This window comes from Podarcis muralis, chromosome 4 (assembly GCF_964188315.1).
Source record: "Podarcis muralis chromosome 4, rPodMur119.hap1.1, whole genome shotgun sequence".
Lineage (NCBI taxonomy): Eukaryota > Metazoa > Chordata > Lepidosauria > Squamata > Lacertidae > Podarcis > Podarcis muralis.
This window is the reverse complement of record NC_135658.1, coordinates 61,334,920-61,356,612: the sequence shown is the minus strand read 5'-3', so window position 1 is coordinate 61,356,612 and position 21,693 is coordinate 61,334,920. Positions and strand designations below refer to the sequence as shown.

The following is a 21,693-nucleotide window of genomic DNA, read 5'->3' as shown; positions in this document are numbered from 1 at the left end:
ACACCACAGAGTTTTGTACTAATTATCAAATGAGATCTAAGAGTCACCTGCGATCCACCCATAGACATTGAAGATAGAATTGTAATATTTACCTAGTGTAGACAATTTCAATTTGCACTTTTTTAAAAAATGCATAAAACATATCACTTTCCCTTTCCCTGTATTTTCAATCCCTTATGCATCATTCAAGAGTCTCCAGTGTCCATTGTGAGATGCTCTAGGTATCTGTCAAAGCCACCTTGATCTCCTTTAGCAGGAAAATGGTAGGCGTGCCTCTGTTTGCCATAGTTTCTCATTCGTAACATGCTTATTACTTCTCACTCCTTCCCCTTCCCCATTTAACTTGCATTCTCAGCAGAAGAGCAAGAAAGGCACATATTAAAATGCAATATGGAACTGAAATTTTTCATTGGCTTTTGTGTGCCGTGGTTGGAGGTCATGCACGACAGTTGCTGCTGCCCTTCACTATTGCTGAATGGTCATTACTAAGGGAAGTATGAAAAAAGAGAATTGTGGAATAGTCTATATGGGGCAGATCTCATGGGATCACACTGTACATACATGAGGCCAGCATAAGACCTGTAGGAGTGCTGTGCTCATGTGAAAGTTTGTGTACAATTTGAAGCTCTAATTTTCATGATGGAAGCATGGAAATGGGGCAATCCATATAGAACATTTGTGTGGAGCACCACCTGTTCAAATAAAATACATTGCACTATTATGCCAACACAGCCCAGTGACAAGCTGAAAATGCCTATATGTGAGCAGGCCCTGTTTCTTGATCCTCTTATAGGACTGCCAACATAGCTGAACAGTAAAATACAAATATCCTTTTTCCCACTCTGCAGAAAAAAACCTGATTGTTAGACCTAAAGGAGATGCAGCAATATGTATGCAGCACAATACTGCAAAAACCAGGACAGAATTTCTAACCTTGCACTTATCTAGCTGTGTTTTCACTGCACCAGGATCTGCTGTTGGTGTGGGTTGTGCTTTCAGCCAGTTTTCAGCAGTAATTACTGTCTGCTCCAATTGCTGCAGCTGGGAGTAGAAGGCAATGATGTTATTTTGGTACTCCAGCCATGCTAGTCTTTCACTCAGCAACTGACAGAACTCAATCCAGCGATTGTTCAATTGCTCTGAGGCTTGTTTGATGTTGTCAGCATTAAGCCCCTCTAGAAAGGAAGGAAGGAAAGATTTGGGGGAGGGGGGGAGAGAGAGAGATAAGTTTAAAACGTTTATTTTTAGGTCACAGTGGATAAAAAAAGAAGAAATTTAACAACCCTATTTCTCTATCAGAAATCTCATAAAACCGACAAATGATTTATCATCAAAGAAATGATCCTGAACATACAGATGTTGTGCGTTAGTGGAGAGAGGATTTTAATGCCCCTGTAAAAGTCTAGGAAAGTATTATTGCTAAGATGAACTGCACTGCAAAAATGAAGCATTAGGATAAGATAATGTAGAACTAATGAAATCAATTGTGTGAAATGGGAAGTTACACAGAAAAAGAAGACAATTTTTTCCACTGGGCAGCAAATGTAAACTAGTACAGTATGTATTCACACATGTACTAGGAACAGGGTGAATATTGCCCAAGCCCTACATATACTACATAGAAAAACATTATTATGACTATTTTGGAAGTTCAATACACCAAGTAATTGCCCCAGATAACAGATACAATTTGCTAATTTACATCCTCACAGATTACAAATCAAAAGGGTCAGAGAAAGGACAGCAAGCAGGAAACACAGAGTACAAAGAGCCCACAGAGCAAATGCCAGACCATCCCAAATCACAGGATGCCAACAAGGAAGAGAATGATGAACAGCATTTGCCGGAGCAAATGTTAACACAATCTAATATCAAAGGCAGTGATGGTGGGGAAATCCTAGCACTGTACATCTGGAAGTCTTTGATTACTGAATCGTATATAAAACATTTTTTAAAACCCTAATCATTATTTTGCTACATTCTCAGTAAAACTGTCCAGTTGGGAACACACCTATGGTTAGTAAAGGTTCCCATGATCCCCTCTTCCTCATTAGCCACATAAAATGTCATATCCTGGTTCCCTTATCATATCCCAAAAGAGGGGAAGGTGGGGCTCGTCAACCTGGGAAGATAGCTTATCTAGGTTAAGGTTACCAGATTTTTTTCAATGAATCCGGGGACACTTTTCAACTTCAATGGATTTTGTATGGGGACTGATTTGGAAATCCGGGGACTGTCCCCGGGAAAAGGGGACGTCTGGTAACCTTAATCTAAGTGAAGAAGAACTCTGATCCTAAACCTAAACTGGGATTCTGTGAAAGTGAAATGAAATGAAATGCTGCAGCAGTCCTTCTGGCACCATGCAGGCAAAGGGGAGGGGAGCCAGCATTATATAAGGCTGAAGTTTTGCTCATGCTCTTGTTTGCTAATGCAGATATCACTAAGCCGTACAAAAAGAGCCTGCTGGATCAGGCCAATGGCCCATCTAGTCCATCATCCTGTTCTCACACTGGCCAACAAGATGCCACCTGGAATTCAGAAGCATACTGCCTAAGACTGTTAGTATTATGTGCAAACAAGTCCTACATCTTCTAAATAATCTCATCGCATGGCTTAAGCCTTCTGCTTCCCTAAGGGCAAATTAAGGATACAATCCTTAATTGAATTCAATGAGACTTAGGCCTTACCTGAAAATCAAGTAAAATGTTTTTAAAAAATTAATCCAAGGTGTAGGGCCCTCTGATTTCCACTGGGACTGTAGCATGCAGTCCTTACCATCCCAAACATGACCGCCAATGGAAATCATGTCCTGGTGCTGCAGTTTCCTTTTGGGAGAGGAGGATGCTTCCATTGGCACCTGAGATTTTCTTTTCTTTTACTAACGGCAATTTTCAGCAGGATCTCAGATGACAAAGGATCAAACTCCTCTGCTTGTACACTGTAGTCTTGAGGGAAATTGGGAAACCCATAACTAGGATTTTTAAATTATTATTTTTAAAAAACCTAATATGGCTGCAAGCCAGGTATTTGGCATAACATATAATTAAGCCCTTACTTTTGAATAAACGTGCATAGGATTGCTCTGGAAGGATGAGTGTAATAACTTTAAATATTGTGTGTGTGTGTGTGTGCTAATTTAAGCTGATTTAATTGAGTATAATGGTTTAATTTCATGGTTTATTGCAAGTTATATTACATAACAGAGTTGCTTTGCACTAACCACTAGTCCTTCCTGAATACATAATTTTTTGGGGGAAACGTTGCCACTGTTGTTAAGCAGGTACATAACTCTTTCCATCAACATCAGGCATGATGAATAATACAATACCAATTCTGTGGTAATATATTATAATTTCAAGGTTAATGGCTCATAAATCGTTTCACATTTTATATTCAGAACAACCCCTGATATCGGCAGTGAATAAATACATTGTCCCCAAAGGACATAGAGATCAGTACCTGAAGTGCCTTCATTAATTTTATTACCTTGTGTACTGTGCATATCAAATTGTGTTAAAATAATTTTAATTGTTCAGCACCTTATATACAAAGTCTTCTGAAATGCCACTTAATGTGAAGCATACCTTGACAAATGCGTTCATCATTAGCCATAGTTTCAATGTAGAGCAATAAGTTTTAGCTCTCGACTTCCAAGGATGCTTGGAATGAATATACCAGATTTCATCCTCATTATGTGTCATATCATTACAAATTCACTTTGTACTCATTTTGATGCCTCCTAACATAATATATTCAGTGAGCATCTATTTCAGTACAACAAGAACTTTGTTCTAATCTGTCATAACAACCAATCATCCATTCACATCTCTACAAACTGCTACACTGGTATCAGGATGGAAGGTACTTCAACAATACTCACACATAAAGTATTGTTGATGTTTTAAATGAGAAAACTTTCAACTGTAAACGCTTCCCAGACAGCTGGCATAACAGAGAAGGAGCTATAGCACAAGATCACAACGTGTGTTATACATGCAGAAGGCTCTGGGTTCAATCCCCAGCATCTCGATTTAGCTCTATCAGATAGCAGGTGATGTGAAAGAGCCACTGGTGGTCAGAGAAGACAACACTGGGCTACACAGTACAAGGCAGCTTTGTATGCTGCTAAGCCAACCAATTATTTTGTCTTAACAGCAGGACACTTAGCAGAAGCTAAGGCAACAATTGGTGCTTGGTTCTCAGCATTACCACACATGCACTACTCAGAGCTAGCCCTACCATTGGGCAGACTGAGGCAACTATTCCAGGCAGAAGATATTGAGGGATAGGATGACAGTGAGGGCAGCCCACTTAGGACCCCTCCTGAGTGCACTGGCCACACCCAGAAATAGGAAGGTCACCCAGAAAAATGATGGGGGGCATTTCCCCAATTTTCTCTCTCTTTGTGTGGTGTGTGTGTGTGTGCTGGGCCATCATATCTCTATATCCATACCGCTCTATGGTAGGGCACAGCTGTGCTACACAGCGTATCCCAGGCCCTCTAAATGTGCAATGAAAGATGCTATCCTGCCAGTCTGTTTCTGTATGTAAAAGTGTAAAAGACCTAGAAATCTACTCCAAGATACAACAGTTAGATCTGTACTCTTTGCACTCTGTTATTTAGTGTATAAGAACAGCCCAGGTATTTAATAAATTAGATTTTCTTTTTTAAAAAATCCAATTCACAATCAAAGGGGAACAATACACAAAGAAACAGGCCAGAAAGGGTTTAAGCAAGCAAATTATATGGTATCTGCCCATCCAGAGAAACTGATCTTTGAATTATATATTTAATGGGAAGCAAAATGCACAGAGATGGCAAATAGGATTGTAAAAACTGATCTTGAAAATATTGTTGGTGGTAGATGCACAGACTGAAAGAAGAGACAGATAAAGTAAAAAAGGTAGGTTGGCAGGCAGGAACAAGAGGATACAAACACTTAAAGGAAAGAAGAAAAGCATATTATTAAGGGGTAAAGAAGACAAGTTGAAGAAACTAGAGGAAAGCCATGTGATCAAAGTGACACACACTAAAAATAAGGTCCAATCCTTTTCAGATAATTTAAATAATCTCTAGTTTCCCCAAGTTTTAAGATGATAAACAAATTCAGTTCCAAAGCGTAAGACCAAAAAATGGGAATGTGAACTGAATTAATATATGAGGATTGAGAGCAGCTTGCTAATAGCCTGGACCCTATTTTTTTTTGGGGGGGGGGGAGAAAATTTTTTGAACTATGTCTCAGAACATGGTGCTAAATTTCAAGTGTTTCTCCTTTTCTAATTAAAAGATATCATTCAAAAGAAACATACGAAAAATACAAACTTACTTTACTTAACTGTTCCTTCACAAAGTGCTTTGCTAATATAATTCATGTGAAAAATATGAACTTGTGTGTTTTATCAAATCCCTAAGAAGATTATCTAAATCAACTGCCATGTAATTACCATTCACCATCTGTTCCACCAGGGCCTCAGCTGATCTGCTTGCATCTTGGAGTTTCCTGTACTTCTCAGGCTTTTCTCGTTCGATGGCCTGAAACATGAGAGCAATAGTTGACTATTTCACAAGGAAGACATTTTAAAAATGAGTTATAACCTGCTGAACAAGAACCTAGCGCTCATGGTTGCATAGCTATGATTAAAACAAACAATAGCTGTCCCTTTTACAGCTAATAAGGGACACGGATGGCACTGTGGTTCAAACCACTGCACCACTTGGACTTGCCAATCGGCAGTTCAAGGCCCCACGACGGGGCGAGCTCCCGTTGTTCAGTCCCAGCTCCTGCCAACCTAGCAGTTCAAAATATGCTCAGTCCTTTCTGGACTGAGCTAAAGGAAGGTTGCCTGCTGAATAGTGGCAAGGAAGCAACTCATCAGGAAGCAAAGCTTACTTGTCCCATGTGAGCAGTTCTGTCCAAGGCCAAGGTAAGCCTCAGATATTGAAAGTGTACATTACAGTTATTCAGCAATTCATATTATTAAATATTTTCAAGAGATTATTTATTTTATATAGAAAGTTAACATGAATAATTCAGATCATTGCTTTATACACCTGATTTTTCATAAGTATAAAATGTTATTCTCATAGCAGAGGAATATTAAAAAGCATAAAAGGAGATGATAAAAGATGAAATGTTGGTACTCTGCAATGTTCCACACAACCTTGCAGAACTGCTTACTAGAATCGGGACAAGGCAGCGCAGGATTCCTGCTTCTTTAGCAGGTGTGCTAGAAGGAAACTTTCAAAAAGGCATACATTCTTTCTGCTGCCATGGAGGAAAAGCTCAGGTTCTGAATTACAGTGGTGCCTCGCAAGACGAAAAGAATCCGTTCCGCGATTCTCTTCGTCTTGCGGTTTTTTCGTCTTGCGAAGCAAGCCCATTAGCGGCTTAGCGCTATTAGCGGCTTAGCGGATCAGCTGATAAGCGGCTTAGCGGCTTAGCTGATAAGCGGCTTAGCGGATCAGCTGCTAAGCGGCTTAGCGGATCAGCTGATAAGCGGCTTAGCGATCAGCTGTTAAGCGGCTTAGCGGATCAGCTGATAAGCGGCTTAGCGATCAGCTGTTAAGCGGCTTAGCGGATCAGCTGTTAAGCGGCTTAGCGGATCAGCTGATAAGCGGCTTAGCGGCTTGGGAAAAGGGGGGGGGGGAACCCTGCAGGAACTCGCAAGACATTTTCGTCTTGCGAAGTAAGCCCATAGGAAATTCGTTTTGCGAAGCACCTCCAAAACGGAAAACCCTTTCGTCTAGCGGGTTCTCCGTCTTGCGAGGCATTCGTCTTGCGGGGCACCACTGTATTAAGCTAATAAACCCCAGAGTTGTTCGCGACTGGACCTAATAGTCAGGGTTCCCTTTACCTTTTTAAGGCTAGATAAGAGTAGTTCAAGTCCCACAGGCTAGCTAACAAACCTACTGGACTGAAATATCAAATGCACATAGTTTTCTAAACAAACAAAACACAGTTTCCAATTAGGTAGTTTGTGGAAACCACTGAGATAGCATGATAATGAAAAGTGCACAATAGTAACACTACTTTAAAAATGTAGACCACATAGAAAACAGAATTTTCAGGAAACACCAAGCTGTGCATGTAATATCTCGTTCTGCATTTTTACAAAATTAGCTGTCTATGTAAACACACGGGTTCCTTCAAACATCATGTGCAGGAATATTTACTGATCCACCACATTTAAAGGCATAGCTGTACTGAATTATGCATAACATGGCTTTTTGGGTTTATGTTTTTACAAGCCAGTTGTAAAAGTGCTTGATGATTAAAAATCCTGGCAGATACATTCATTTCTACCCTTAAGAAGGAGGAGGACTGGAACCAAAACATTGCTTTGATGGATCTGCTAGTCCAGATTCTGTTTCTAACAGTGGCTGGCCATATGCACAGGACATGACTGCCTTGTGTTCTTGCCCCCAGCACCTGACACCGAGAGGGTGCACTGTCCCTGAGCCATGTACCATCCATTCAACTATATCAGCTCATAGTTGCATATCATATCCATTAATGGATATGATATGTCAACTCATGGGCACGATTTTTCAAAATTCATGTTTTGAAAAATGGCATTTACCTGTACTTTCCTCGTTTTTATGCATTGCCTTGGATGTTTGTCAAAGCTGCAAACAGTGAGTTTTACATTTCATAGCACTCACCCTGTCCTGTAAACAAACAATGCAGCTATGATGGGTGACAGTAAAGCTTTGAGTTAAAAATTTCCCTTTCTTAAACTCAGGATAGAGAGCAACACATGGCTGTTTAACACTGGATGGTAAATAGTCAAACACAAGTTGTACTTCAAGAGACAGGGTTTTCTAGCAAACTTTTTCTGTGATTCTAATATAAATTGTTAAGTATATGAATATTTTCCTACATTAACTCTTTCTCTGAGGTCTGACAGGTTCCCTTCTTTTCTGTATATTGCAAACTCTGGGCTCTGGAGTACAGCTTCTGAGCGGGTCATCCAGCTGTGAAGCTCTGTTGTATCAGCATCAAACCTAAGAGGGAGAGAAAAAGAAAAAGAAAAACACACAGGATATTTCTAAGACATACTAAAGCTAACACCAGATGTTTAAACCAGAAGTATGAATTAAAACTGAAAAAGAGCTATCATAATTACAGACAGACACACAAAAAGGCTTTAAATAGGCTGCGTTCCTGAATATATCACACAATCTGTCAATATGGCAGGCCTTTTATAAATGTATAAATGCATTCTAATTTAAGAGGTTGCTCTGCCTTTAGTACAGATACAACTCCAGTTTCAAATGCTGAATTTCAGGGTTTAAGGTGGGATTTTAAGTTATTTTAATGTAGTTCCCCTCCTCCCCCCAGTATATGTAATAAGGTTACTCCCTACCTTCACCTGGGAGTGGGTTTGTTCCAGTCCAGTAAGGAAGTCTTGTGTGGAGGAAGGGGCCTCCACCCATTGCCTGATGGACCAATAATGTCAGGGGGAGGAGCTGGCATATAGCAGCTTGCTCAACACCTGAGTCTTTCTTCTCTGCTTTGCAGTAGCATCCTGCCCTCTCACCCTTGATCAGAGTGGGCTTACCCAGTTGCCAAATGGTGCTGAGTATCCGGAATTTGAGGTGATCCTCTTTTCAGCTATTTCAGTCTTAATTTGATCTGCTTATGGTGGGATAGGGTTAAGTTTGGTTGCTTGGCTTGTTTGGCACTTAGTATGGGCAGGTAAGAGGTTTAGGTACAGCCAAAACACATTGTGTGGAGGGCACTTGACTAACCATCTCCTATTGGCAACTGGCTTGGAGGGGGCTGCTTTGTGTGGAGCTCATGGGGCATGGCAGGTGACATCTGAACAATGAACGGGGGGAAGGTGACTGGCATCTGTCAGGCCACACACACATGGCTTCTCTTTATGGGAAGATGGGTTTGCCTCCATTCACAAGAGTTTGGTTGAGGGATTTGCTCTGTGATGGTCTGGTACTTAGCAGCGGGCACAGTATTTTCTGCTTGCTAGTACAGGTTAGGCCTGCCCACAGTTCCTTGCTGCATTTGTTTATATTGCCCAATACGATATATTCAAACAACCAGGAAGTGACTGACATTTCTCTTTGTCATTAGAGCAGTCTACATGGTAAGTATGATGAGACTCTTTCCATGTAAGCATTGCCAGATCAACGATATATGATATACGATATCTTTATTGTCATTGTCCCATGCAGAACAATGAAATTGAAAAACTACATAAAACTACATAAAAACTACATAAAACTACATAAAAACTACATAAAACATTCAAAAACCCATAAAAACTCTAAAACCCCATTTTAAAATACACTATACTATAGAGACCCCTTATGCTGCGTTTCGAACCAGAATTGCAACATAACCTAGTTTTGTCTCTAATAAAGGAGGACACAGTAGGCAATTATTGAATGAAATCAATTCATCTTTTGTTTCCATTGGCTTCCTCTTCTTGCTCCATTTTCCTGGTTCTTTTTTTTTAATTCTTAAGACCTTTATTAAGAGATGCTTGCAGTTTGACTTGAAAAAATCAGGTGTATATTTCATACAAATTAAAAATGAGGTTCTTAAAAATCTGAATTTGACCAGATAGGAAACAAAAAACAATTAAAAAAGGTGTATTGAGAAAAAAAACAGGCCTTTAAAAAACACGTCTGTCACTCCAAAAAGGAGACCACTTTAGGTGAAAGTAATAAAAATCCCATGCTGCATAGATAACGCAGAGAGTTCGAGTTATCTGGTCAACAGCAAAAAGCAAGCACTTAAGGTCTTCAGTTCCAATTCTTCTGTTCATTTCTTATTGCTGGAATTTCATATTCTCTTTAAAATTTCATATTCTCTCTTCTTTTCCCTGTTCCTCACTACTTGTATCATTCTCTCTCCCTTCTTTCTGCAGAGGCCTTCTAGGAACAATCCTCCAGAAAACAAACAGGTAAGTGACGACAGCTATGATAAAACACATAACCCTGAAGGGAGAAGCTGTGGTGTGACAAGGAGCCACATATCCAGCCTATCTAGAGACATAACTAGAAAGTGCAAGATCACAGTAGAATATTTCCAATAACATATGGCTCATGAATCATATGCGGTTGCCTATGGCTAAAATATTCTACTAGACTGTTCCTGATTCAAATTGTCGGAATCTGGCTGTCAGCTACTGTTTATTGTTTTGAGCAAAGTGGCACTGTATGGAGCATGGAAATATTGCTGCATGATTTTCAGTAGGAGCCGAAGAGCAAAAATTCAGAGCACATTAAATCAGTAGCATTAGTCAGATTACTGTATTTAAAAGTATATTTTATTTTGGCTGTACTTAAATCAGCTGTTTATTTTGTATAGAGAACAAGATATTTATCTAAAATTCACTAAATGAGAAGACACTAGATGGAGCACCTATCCTGCTTTAAATATACATCTCCTTTTTCAAAAGGCTTGGCAGCTCGTTTCTGATCCAGAGTTATCTACAATGACGCTCTGACAAACAGTCTTTGTACAGTGACATGGAATAGTATATGTACAGAGCAATTTTAGCTGTGGTCTAAAAAGTGTATCATTCACAAGTATTTCAGAGGTTGTAAGTATCAGAGGGTAGAATTTTAAAAAACATATTTAGTATTTTAGCTTATTCAACAGCAGGAAGAATAAAAAAATAGCAGAAATTTCTGTGGGAAATTCTTCTGCGATGCCCCAGGTGAAGAAAAAAAAATGTTGTGTTCATCAGTGATTTTCTATTCTTCTTGCAGGAAGGCTGGAAAAGCATCTCCTCCAGGACTGAGAAGGCAGTTTCCAGTTTCTTTCTAGAGAAGGAGAGTCCTCCTCCTCAATCCTCACATACTGAACCACTGAAGCATTCAGGAAAAAATGTAAATCCTCACCCGTCCCTCATACACAAATGTTTTTTAAAAAAGCAGTGTAAAAATTAAAATGAAATAATACTATAGTAACTATAAATAACATAATATTTTACTTCATACTGAGCTCTGCATTCATGCTATATCTCGATTGGCATTTATTTTACTGGGTAAAAGAGTTGTGAAGAAAAAAGAGAATGTTTGGCAAGGTTTGTGAGATTTATCTGCAAGCGGTCCTTAGTCCCCTTTTCAGAACTGCAACCCCCCAGAGTTCACTTTGGGAAAGCCATGATTGATGACGGGCAAGTTTTAAGGTCTGCACTAGATGTTTTGAAGCAGTTTTAGGTCTGCATGACTGATGCTTTGAAGCTAGGTTGATCCAGAATAAAAAACTGCTGCAGCTGCACCCTCTTTTGTTCTCCTTTTCATGGGAGGTTCGAATACAAGAGCAATGTTATTAAAGACATATGGAGACTTGCAATCATCCTGCATGTAAAAGAGGCTCAAAACATATTTAGCTTTTTACAGTTGGTTCTCATGGTCCATATTAATTTGAATTTCAGACATGCCTAGTCCATCCAGTGGTTGAAGATAGTAACTTAATTGTAAACCACAGCTATTGTTTCTGTCTCCATCCTACTCTTATCCTCTTCCAGTGTTCCTAAGCAAAACAAAGGGCCTGGCACAATACAGTCTTTCTTATCTTCATTTGTTTCAGAGGCTCTTTCATTGTGGAACTCAAGGCAGAAAAATCACACTTGTACTTACCTGAAATGTAGTATCCCATTCCCAGCAGAAGGTCAGGTTGTTGCCTCCACATCTCAGTGGAAGGGAGGCAGCAACCTTTGGGGAGGTGGGGCTCCCATGATGCAGTTTGCAGACTCGGCAAGCTTGAGAAAATCAGGAGGCATAGAAGAAAATCCTACCTCACAATGTAACTAAGGGGTGACTATAACTGGACATGCAGTCAAGCTAACCATGGAAAACTACATTTCAGGTAAGCACAACCGTACTTTTCGCCCATTCCCAGTATTCAGTCAGCAGGATGGAAAGTACAACAGCTTACTAGGGTGAGAAGGCTGCAGGTATTAAGGTGGTAGGATCTGCTGTAGGATCCTCCAACCAAATATTGCATTAGCCAAGGCACAGGCATCCAGGTGGAAATGCCCTGTAATGGTACTATACTAGGTGCAACCCCAGTGGTTGCATGGCAAATCTTCATAAGAGGAATGTGAAAGGCGAAGGCAGCCAAATCTTATTGCCTTTGTTGGAATCATCACACAGCTAAATGTGTTTGTGATGTCATCCTGCTGCTTGATTCAGACGTGGGGGTTATTGTATTAGTATTCCTGCTTGTATTGCTTGCCTCTGCCCTGGTTTCTAATGTTCCTTTTACACTGGATTACCTGTTGCATTGTGGAGCTGTGGCTCTTTGAGCAATATACTGTCATGTCACACTAAATTCCATCCACATCAGTGAGCATGATGGGACACAACAGCGAACGTCATCAGACATGTTATCACCCTTTAGGCACATGCATGATTCTGTTCCCCTTTGACAATGGCAGGAAATAACTATATGCCAGAATACCACCTCAATGCAGACCAGAGTCTTCTGTTTTTCGTGTAGTTATGATAGCCTTTTCACCTTTATGTCTAGTTTGAACCATGGGTGGGTGGCATGATCTGTAAAAACTGCAGGGAAATTATAGCACAACACTCCCACAATTTTACAGGATAATGGGGTTGCAAGCAGATTTTTTTCTGGAAGCAATTAACATGGAAATGAGTGCTGAACTTCTGCTACATTCTGCTAGATTTCCAGATGTGATTTTTATGTCACAAGAAAGATTATATAAAACATTAAAATTATCAGGTAATCCAGTTAGAAACAAAGCCTGCTTTATAGAAAAGAATACACCACTGATTTAAAAGATAACATTAAACATTTAAACATTTGCACTTTAATTTAAATCTTCAACATTTACCCTGTCCTGATATTGCAGTATATAAATACTTCTATTTTTTAAAAAAAATAATGTTGATGAAAAAATATTTCCTCATCTAAGCACTTTCCCCAGTCCTCACCTTTTCCTAATTTCAGAATCCACAACTATTTGCCTCTTCTTGTGGGGCGGTGGTGGTGGGAGTTCCTCTTTAGCATGCTTAACCAGGATTTGCTCTCTGGTGGTCACCATAGTTACAGTTTCCATCACTGTTGTCTGTGTTAGTGATGTCTGAGTGGTAGCAACAGCCTGTGAAATCTGTGAGAAGTATTGAAACAGAGGTCACACATTGCTTGAAAGACTTTAATAAAGACTGTTTGGAGTGGCAATAGAAAATAATGAGAAACTGCTCTTCCTTGTTCATGGGTTGACCTTCAGAACAAAACAACACTGTATTGAACTCAAGCCAAATTGTTTTATCTGACTCATGCTAGGTGAATAAGACATATGAAAAAGTCAATATAAAAATCAGGAGGAAACTTAAATAGAATGTATTTATGATGCCATTTATACCAAGTCAAGCAAACAAAGGTGAAAATGAGAAGTTGGATTTTGTGAAACAAATTAGAGAATATGTATGTGTTCATTCATATTCTTTGCTTCAACAGCTGGCTACTTCAGCAGACAAAAGGCATATAGCTTAGAAAACTAACTGAAGTAAAGGAGAACCTATTACATATTCACAACCACTCAATTTATTTTGTGTGTGTTTCTTAAATGACCTGTGCTCATTTTTGCTAATGGAACAGTTTTTTAGACAAGAAGAAGCATTCTTGATGGCATTAATGACTCTTTTTCTTGCCCTCCTGGGCAACATTTTCCTGACACATAAGAACAAAGCATACCAGATGTTACTGTGGTAGAACACACGACGGTTCTTTCTACAGACCTCATGCTAGTCAAAGTTCCCCTTTGGTAAATCTACACCATCCATTTAAAGCACATTTGATGTACATATAAAGCACATGGCTTCCTGGATGTATCCTGTGAACTGTAGTTTTGCCCTCAAAGAACTACAGTTCCCAGAACCCTTAACGAAGTACAGTTCAAAGGATCCTTTGTGGGAAGCCATGTGCTTTAAATGAGCATTGAATGTGCTTTAAATGGATGGTGTGGATCCTCTCTTGGTCTTAGTACCATAAAAAGCTTAAGTGAATTGGAGTTCAGTATGTGGAAACGAATCAAGTAATACATGCTGGGTGAAGAAAACCCTACCCTGTCTCTAGTGTGCACAGCAATGTAATAAAGCGACTTGAATGGCAGCTGGGGGGAACAACCCTGTTGTGTTGCAGACTGCTAATGTGTACATAGCCTAAGTTATAAAAGGCAACTACTAGCCTGCTTGTAACTTGAGTTTGCAGTGCTTGGCACTGTCAGAGGAACAGTCAGCCCAGGCTATTACCTGCAGTGATCAGTGAAGTAGTTCCACTAAATTGCATAGGGAGATAATCTATAACAAAACTATGATAGCAAGAAAATTATTGTGAGAATAGGTCACCAACTGCAAAAGAACCTGTTGTTCTACAAATTTTTTACAGACTGGATTACCTCTCGCAATTTTTGCAGATGCAGCTATCAAAGGCAGGCCGGGATAGGTGCCTACTTGAGTTTGACAGCTTGATTTTTGAAGGTTTTTTTAAAAAAGGGAAGGAAGGGCGAAACTGGTTTTCTGTGGCTTGGATTAATGGGCTGGAAAATAATTCAGTGGCTTGAAAAGCCTGCCTTGCTAGCTGTCCCAAAACATATTCAAGTGGCATCCCTTACTATTAAAAACATGCCTTCGCTAATGCTTCATGCAAATTGATGAGTGCTAAAAGTTTATTTCTCAATTTCACAAGGAGATAAAATCCCTGGCATTCTTCTACTTTGTAGTAAACAGTAAACCAGTCCAAAAATGGAGGCAATTTGCATTCAGATAATTTAAATGTGCAGCTTGTGAGGTTTTCCCTGACAGGCCAAATATCAATTTATTAGATCAATAAATTAATGCCAAGAGGTAAGAAACAGCAGATTTATCAGATTCTGCCTTCAGATGTTACCTTTATGTTGCAGTATGTATAGTAAAATGATGAGACCTACTCCATAGCCCAAACCAATGCAAAACACAGCATTGCGAAATTTATAGCAATGTTCAAAGAACATTTGGGAGTTTTTTCTCAGCCAAACAGCTGAGGAGTTTTGAAGAAGACCATCAAGTTTTGATACGTTTAACAAAAATCATGAATGCAGTTCTGAGCATCCATATGCTGGCACCAAATTTCATCTGAAGCAATATTGAAACAAACAGCTTCATTGGCAATATTGGGAGTGGCTTTGTACTCCTATTTAAATTAACAAACGTTAAAGTCACTCTACTAATATTTGGAATGGAGCATAAATAAAAAATTGCACACAATTTTATTTAACTGGTGCTGAACCTTAAATTTGCTACCCAGCAAATTAATGATTTATTAGATTGGCTATAGACATCTCTGTTCCATTTTCTATCACTAACATGCTGTGGCATTTCTATAGTAACAATTTATCAGCAATGGTAGTAGTAGCCATCCTATTTTCTTCTCCTTACACGTGAGTAACTGTTAACCTTGAACAAGCATCTGGGTGTGCCTAACACATTTGGTTTTTATGGCAGAGGCATCATTTCTTATACTACAACAAAGCCTGAATCCAACAAAATCCTTAAAAGATGGAACCAGAAAATTGTGTGTGCACTTGCACATGTAAAATATAAATGTGCATGTGCCAGTCTACCCTTATGATACACATTAGTTCACACAACAGCTTTTATCAAGGTAAAAAATGAAGAACCCCCTAACTGTGCAAAAGGTATTTGGAGAACCAAAAATATTTCATGAACTTTTTGTGAATATCTGAAAGCCTGGTGAGGCAGAGTGGAAAACCCTGTGGAAATGAAAGGACAGGTTTCACACACCCCTATTCTAGTTCAGAAGAAGCTCACGTCTAAAACAAACTCAGAATGAAAACAATTTGAAACTTTGCCAATTTCACTTCAGTCACTTCACAGGCATATGATTTAACTGTCATCAGCTGACAAGACAATGGTGATGACAAACCTGCTTAGAACTGCTCTCCAGTTTCTGTGCCAAACTATCCCAACGCTGAGCCACATTTTCCAACCACCCTTCCAGCTTTTGAGATAGTGCTTTACTCTTCACAGCTGAAAGGAGATCTTGGCTGAGTGAGTTGAGTTTATCCATAGTCTTTCTCTTGATTTCCAGTTCTCCTTTCAGTATCTGTAAAATAGAAGAAGTCATTCAGGAAATGTGCTATTAATTAATTGATGTACTGGTACATCTTAAAAAGAGCAGGAACTGGTAAAAATATGATGTGTTGTGTACAATGGGCAAGAAAATAAACTGTATTCCAAAACATCTGGGAAGCAACAGGTGGGGGAGAAGATTGGACTGCACAAGCACCTAGACTTAATGCCTCTGTGTCATATTCTGGTGCTCCTAAAGAATTATTTTATTAAAAAGTGTAGCTTACTGCACAGTCCTTCTTGCAGCTACGACTATGAAAGCATGATTTACTGTAAAAAGGAATGTTGTTATAGTGAGACCATTAGAAATTATGAGCAACACGTGTTTTTCGGGATAAATGTACTAGACTAACTGAGTGCATTTTATGATTTGTTACCACAATAAGCCTACAATATAAACACTAATGTTAAAAATAAGTTAATTCACTAATATTTCACTAAAATAAGTATATTCACTAATATGCATGCAAAGCAGCAATTCTAAGCAGATTTTCATAGATGACCTTTAAACTAATTGAGTCCCAAAAGACATTTAAATGACAAACGAAGCAGACTTTTAAATGTTAATATGGAATGAAGTATGTGATACAAACCCCTCCCCATTATTATTATGAAGGTGACTACTGGTTGTTTGGAGAGAGTATCTGAAGCTCTGGCCTAAACCAGCTTGGGCTGATGAGATTTATAGTCCAAAACATCTTGAGGGCACTAGGTAGGCTGCACTAAATTAGCAAATAAAAACTTACTATATTACAGCCTAGGAATTACAAACCAATATAATTCTCCTGATATAATTTATCCAGAAAAACAGTTAACACTGCTATAATTTCCAGATTTAACATTACTTTGCTCATAACAGAGATGCTGTGATGTTGTTTATGTCATTTGATGATTTTTTTCTTAAAAAGAAAACTATAGGCTTCTAACAGTCTTAAACATAGTCCAGGTTATCTAGATGCTACTGATAACCTTGGTGTTAAATAAAAGTCAATGAGAAAACTCTTGGAAATCCCTGTGTATTCTTCCACTTATCTTTACACTTACCCAGAATTTATAATAAAATAATTAAGTGGGAAATGAGAAACAGGTTCTGTTTATTAACAATAACTTCATATTGGTGCTCAACCTAATGAGTCAGTTGAAGTTGACTGGAAAAAGATTTTGAATCAATATTTTTCTTTTTTACACTGAACACAATAATCAAGCATGCCATTTTATTCATTTATGTATTTTTAAAATAGATATCTATAACCTGCCCTTCAGTAAGTCCCAAGGCAGCACACAGTAAACATTAAAACATCATCACCAATGAACACTAAAACAACAGTAAATCAACATTTAGCATCTATATGAAAGTGCTGCGGAAGGTAATCCTGAAATTGGCTTGTGGATGATGCTCAATTTTTAATCTCATTTTAGGGAGGCAGTTGAAGTGCCCCAGCCACTCTGGGCAGCTTCCAGCATATATAAAAACATAATAAAACATTAAACCTTAAGAAGCTTCCCTAAATAATGATAATTTGTTGAATAGGTTGGATACTGTTAAATTTATTAACTTCTAAATATACAGGCAGGGACGTGGGTGGTGCTATGGGTTAAACCACAGAGCCTAGGACTTGCCAATCTGAAGGTCGGCGGTTCAAATCCCTGTGATGGGGTGAGCTCCCGTTGCTCGGTCCCTGCTCCTGCCAACCTAGCAGTTCAAAAGCACGTCAAAGTGCAAGTAGATAAATAGGTACCGCTCTGGCAGGAAGGTAAACGGCGTTTCCGTGAGCTGCTCTGGTTCGCCAGAAGCAGCTTAATCATGCTGACCACATGACCCGGAAGCTGTACACCAGCTCCCTCGGCCAATAAAGGGAGATGAGCGTCGCAACCCCAGAGTCAGTCACGACTGGACCTAATGGTCAGGGGTTCCTTTACCTATACCTAAATAGACAGCATTCTTTAGGGATTACTTCTGTTTTGTTCTATTTCGACTACTGTTAGTTGCCTTCAGGCTCCTTGGAGAAATGGGCAGGGCAAAAATTTTAATACACACATGACCTGAACAAGAGTGGTCATAGGGTCACCTATGTGTTGTCAACACGCAGCCCTTTGATAAACCCATGAGGGGTAGTGCAGATCCTTGAACCAATGTCTGAGTGCTGCAATGGGTTATGAGAAATTACATCTGAGCCAACCTTCAAACTACCACAGGACTGGATGGAAGCTTATATCATCTATCCTGGGAAAGGCCCATATCTTTCCCACAGATTCCCCTTGGCCCTATGGTGCTCTGTTGGCAGAAACAGCCAAGGAAGGGATACCTTTCTCTAGTTTTGGTTAGCAAACTGCTCCGACTACTTTTCTCAGATAAGGATTTAATCATGAATTGTGCTATTTTAATCCGGATTTGGGAAGGTTGTAATTGGTTTGCTTTTGTGACTCTTTTCATCAAGGTTGTTGATCACATGAGATATCATTCTGATGTTAGAGAATAAGGTATATAAATTCAAAATAAGGAATCTAAATAAAATAGACTGTCTTGCTGTTGGTACTTTTCAAACACATCGTAGAATAGTCTTGCCTCAATGAGCTATGCCTCAATAGTGGTTTGTCTCCCTCTTACCCCTAGTTCTGGTGCTTACATTGGTTGATCAAAAGGCTGTACCAATATTCCTTAGGTTTTTCAATTAAGAGGAAACAAATAAGAAAAGGGGTGAGTTTTTCAAACGCTAATTGAATGATTGTCATTTGATTGGGGTCACATCCACACCATATAATTAAAGTAATGGCTTCCCCGCAAGAATCCTGGTAACTATAATTTGCAGAGGGTAGTTAAACTACAAAACTTGCTATAATTTTAACTCCAATTAATTTCATTTTCGTTCCCTAATATTTCTGGTACTGAGTAAAATCTAAAAATCTAAACTTTAGTCAAAGTAAAAGATTAATAAATACAAAGAACGCCATCTGGTATCTCTCTCTCTCTCTCTGTCTGTCTCTAAGACTCCCTTTAGCAAAAACAGGGATTTGCTTTTTCAAATTGTTCTGCCAGTATTTGCCCTTTTCAATATTATGGGGCTTGTGTTGAGGATTGATATAGATATGTGTTATATTTTAGCCTATGGAAATTTACTCAGGTCATAGGGTTAGGCACAGTTTATCAAGAACAACGTATGCTTAAGGTTATGCTGACAGATGGTCACAATTTTTGATCTCCAATTGTGACATATTTTAATGAACATTAAATTTGTAGTCACCGTGTGAGTCAGCAGGGACGTTTAGCAGCAATTTTAAACCAGCTGTCAGGTACCTGTTAATTAGTTTGAACAATCAAATGGCAAGATCTTTAAAATATATAACCTTTCCGCTTTTTCACAACAAAACTGACATTTTAAGGTCTGATTATGGGACCAAACTTACTGTAATAATTTCTAATTTATTTTTAATATATTGAAGGCCACAGTGACTTTTTTCTTTCGTATATCCACAACATGAGGCAAGGCTACAATAACTGTAACACTGTTATGTAACCAAAAGAGGCGTCCTACTGCCACCCCTCAATGTGTCTGTGTGGCATGAACCTCAGCAGTTATTTTGGCATCAATAGGAAAACAGAGAGCTGGGTGTGAGATTCAAGCTGTCTTTTTAAAGGCAGCAAATTGTACCTCCTGACATGTTCTTGGCCATTTACCAACATTTGCTGAATGTTGGGCTTTCCAGGTTTGAATTGGTTTTTCATTTCTGGCTAATACTGTATAGCACTCCTTTTATATTGATCCTACAGTAGCAAGGGCAGAATTGTTTGGCTAGGAATATATACTAATCTGTAAAAGTCACTGGCAGGTCTATCAAGTTATATAAATAATGTAACTATTTACATAAATTAGGATCATTTCAGTGTTAAAGGAAACATCAAAACAATGTGAAAAAGTTAAATACGTTGTTTTTGCAGCTATTAAAAAACTTAATGATGTAAACAAAATCCAGTCATAGTCACTTGACTGATGTTTGTTCCTGACCACAGATGAACATGTGAACTATGGCCATTTCCTTTTTTCTTTTCTGTTTTTGTCAGAATACTCTGACATCCCTAGTGGTGGACAGCCATCAGGAATAGGGCTTTCTCAGTTATGGGTCCTCATTTGTGGGACTCCTTTGGTTACATATTTGACTGGCACCTACCTTGATGGTTATTAGGCAACAGATAAAAACCTGTTTCCTAGAAATTATTTTTCCTATATTCTTTTCAAAATACTTTATTGTTTTACTATGGCATATATATATATATATATATGCCATAGTAAAACAATATATATATATATATTGTTATATAAAGCAGTTATCTAATGTTATATATATATATATATATATATATATATATATATATATATATGAATGAAGTAAGTTGTGAGATGCCTTCAAGACTATTCTGAAAGATGGAATATAAACATTTGAAACACATAAACAAACACAGAGAGATAAAACAATGTAAAAACCCTACAGCCAACTTTTGTAGATTTTCCAACATTTCTTTCTGATCTTTGAAATCAGTGGTATGGATATTGTTGAGAGCATCTTCCTTCTCAGAAAGCCATGCATCGAAAAGACCCTTAAGAAGAAAAAGAAAATCCTTTAGTAAGACCATACACAAAGTATTGTTAAGCAAAGTATTGTTATTATTAAGAAAGCAACAAATGCAGGGCCAGCCCAATACATTTTGGCACCTAAGACAAGCCACAAAATGGTGTCCTCCCTGCCAGGGAAGGAGTGAGTGAAGGCCTGCCTCTGGAACAAGGGTGGGAAGAGACCAACAGTTCCTCCTATTCGCCAAGAGGCTACTGTAGAGATGGCATTGCTGGGGATGCCAGGAGGCAGCCAGCAGATCCAGCCTCCAAGGAATGCACCACAGCTGCCACTGCCACTGTGGCAGCAGCAGCAACAACAGGCAAAGCATTCCTTGGAGGCTTCACCTTGCCTCATGGATGGGTTGGCTATGAACAAATTGGTACTGGTAACATTGCTCACCTGTTCTTCAGTAAATTGCAGCCATTTTCGAAGGACATCTTGGAGTAGAAACCAGCGATCCTCTGTCCATCTGCAAATTGTGGCCCAGCGGTCTCCTAAATGCTAAAAAGAAAAGGTAGAACATTGTAAATATGCTATAGTATTGCTTTAAGCTCAACCATTTCACCTGGCGCTGAATACATTTGAGAAAATAAGCTGTAACTTTTTCAGTAACATTCTAAGGGTCCCTATAAGTCCATAAAATATACGGCCTTGAAGTCATTACCATTCTTGTTTGATGAAGCACATTACTGAATTGCAATAATAAAACTATAAAATTAAAAAGATCAGCCATGTTAATATTAAAAGTATGGCTAGTACTCTATGAAGTATATTAAACATTGTGCATAAGCGTACAATGCTTCTAAACACTGTAATGTTGAAAAACACATGTAAAAATATAACTAGTAACTGCTTACCAGCTAATTGCATCTATATTAGTTCATTCTCTTTTTTCTAATCTTAGCAAATTTCAAAATATGAAATAACCCACTGAGACCTTCAAATTAAGA

General features: G+C 38.7%; 1 protein-coding gene across 9 annotated transcripts in view; it reads right to left on the bottom strand.

The window, feature by feature from the left end:
• Positions 1-21,693, bottom strand: part of DMD (dystrophin) — a 985,465-nt gene that overhangs the window by 577,055 nt on the left and 386,717 nt on the right. For all 9 annotated transcript variants that reach the window (XM_077927390.1, XM_077927397.1, XM_077927392.1 and 6 more), the window contains exons 14-20: positions 21,143-21,244; positions 20,619-20,726; positions 15,927-16,106; positions 12,935-13,110; positions 7,882-8,005; positions 5,446-5,533; positions 934-1,175 (exon numbers count right to left, since the gene is read on the bottom strand). In XM_077927390.1, coding sequence (XP_077783516.1) covers positions 934-1,175; positions 5,446-5,533; positions 7,882-8,005; positions 12,935-13,110; positions 15,927-16,106; positions 20,619-20,726; positions 21,143-21,244 — 1,020 coding nt within the window. The remainder of the gene's footprint in view (positions 1-933; positions 1,176-5,445; positions 5,534-7,881; positions 8,006-12,934; positions 13,111-15,926; positions 16,107-20,618; positions 20,727-21,142; positions 21,245-21,693) is intronic.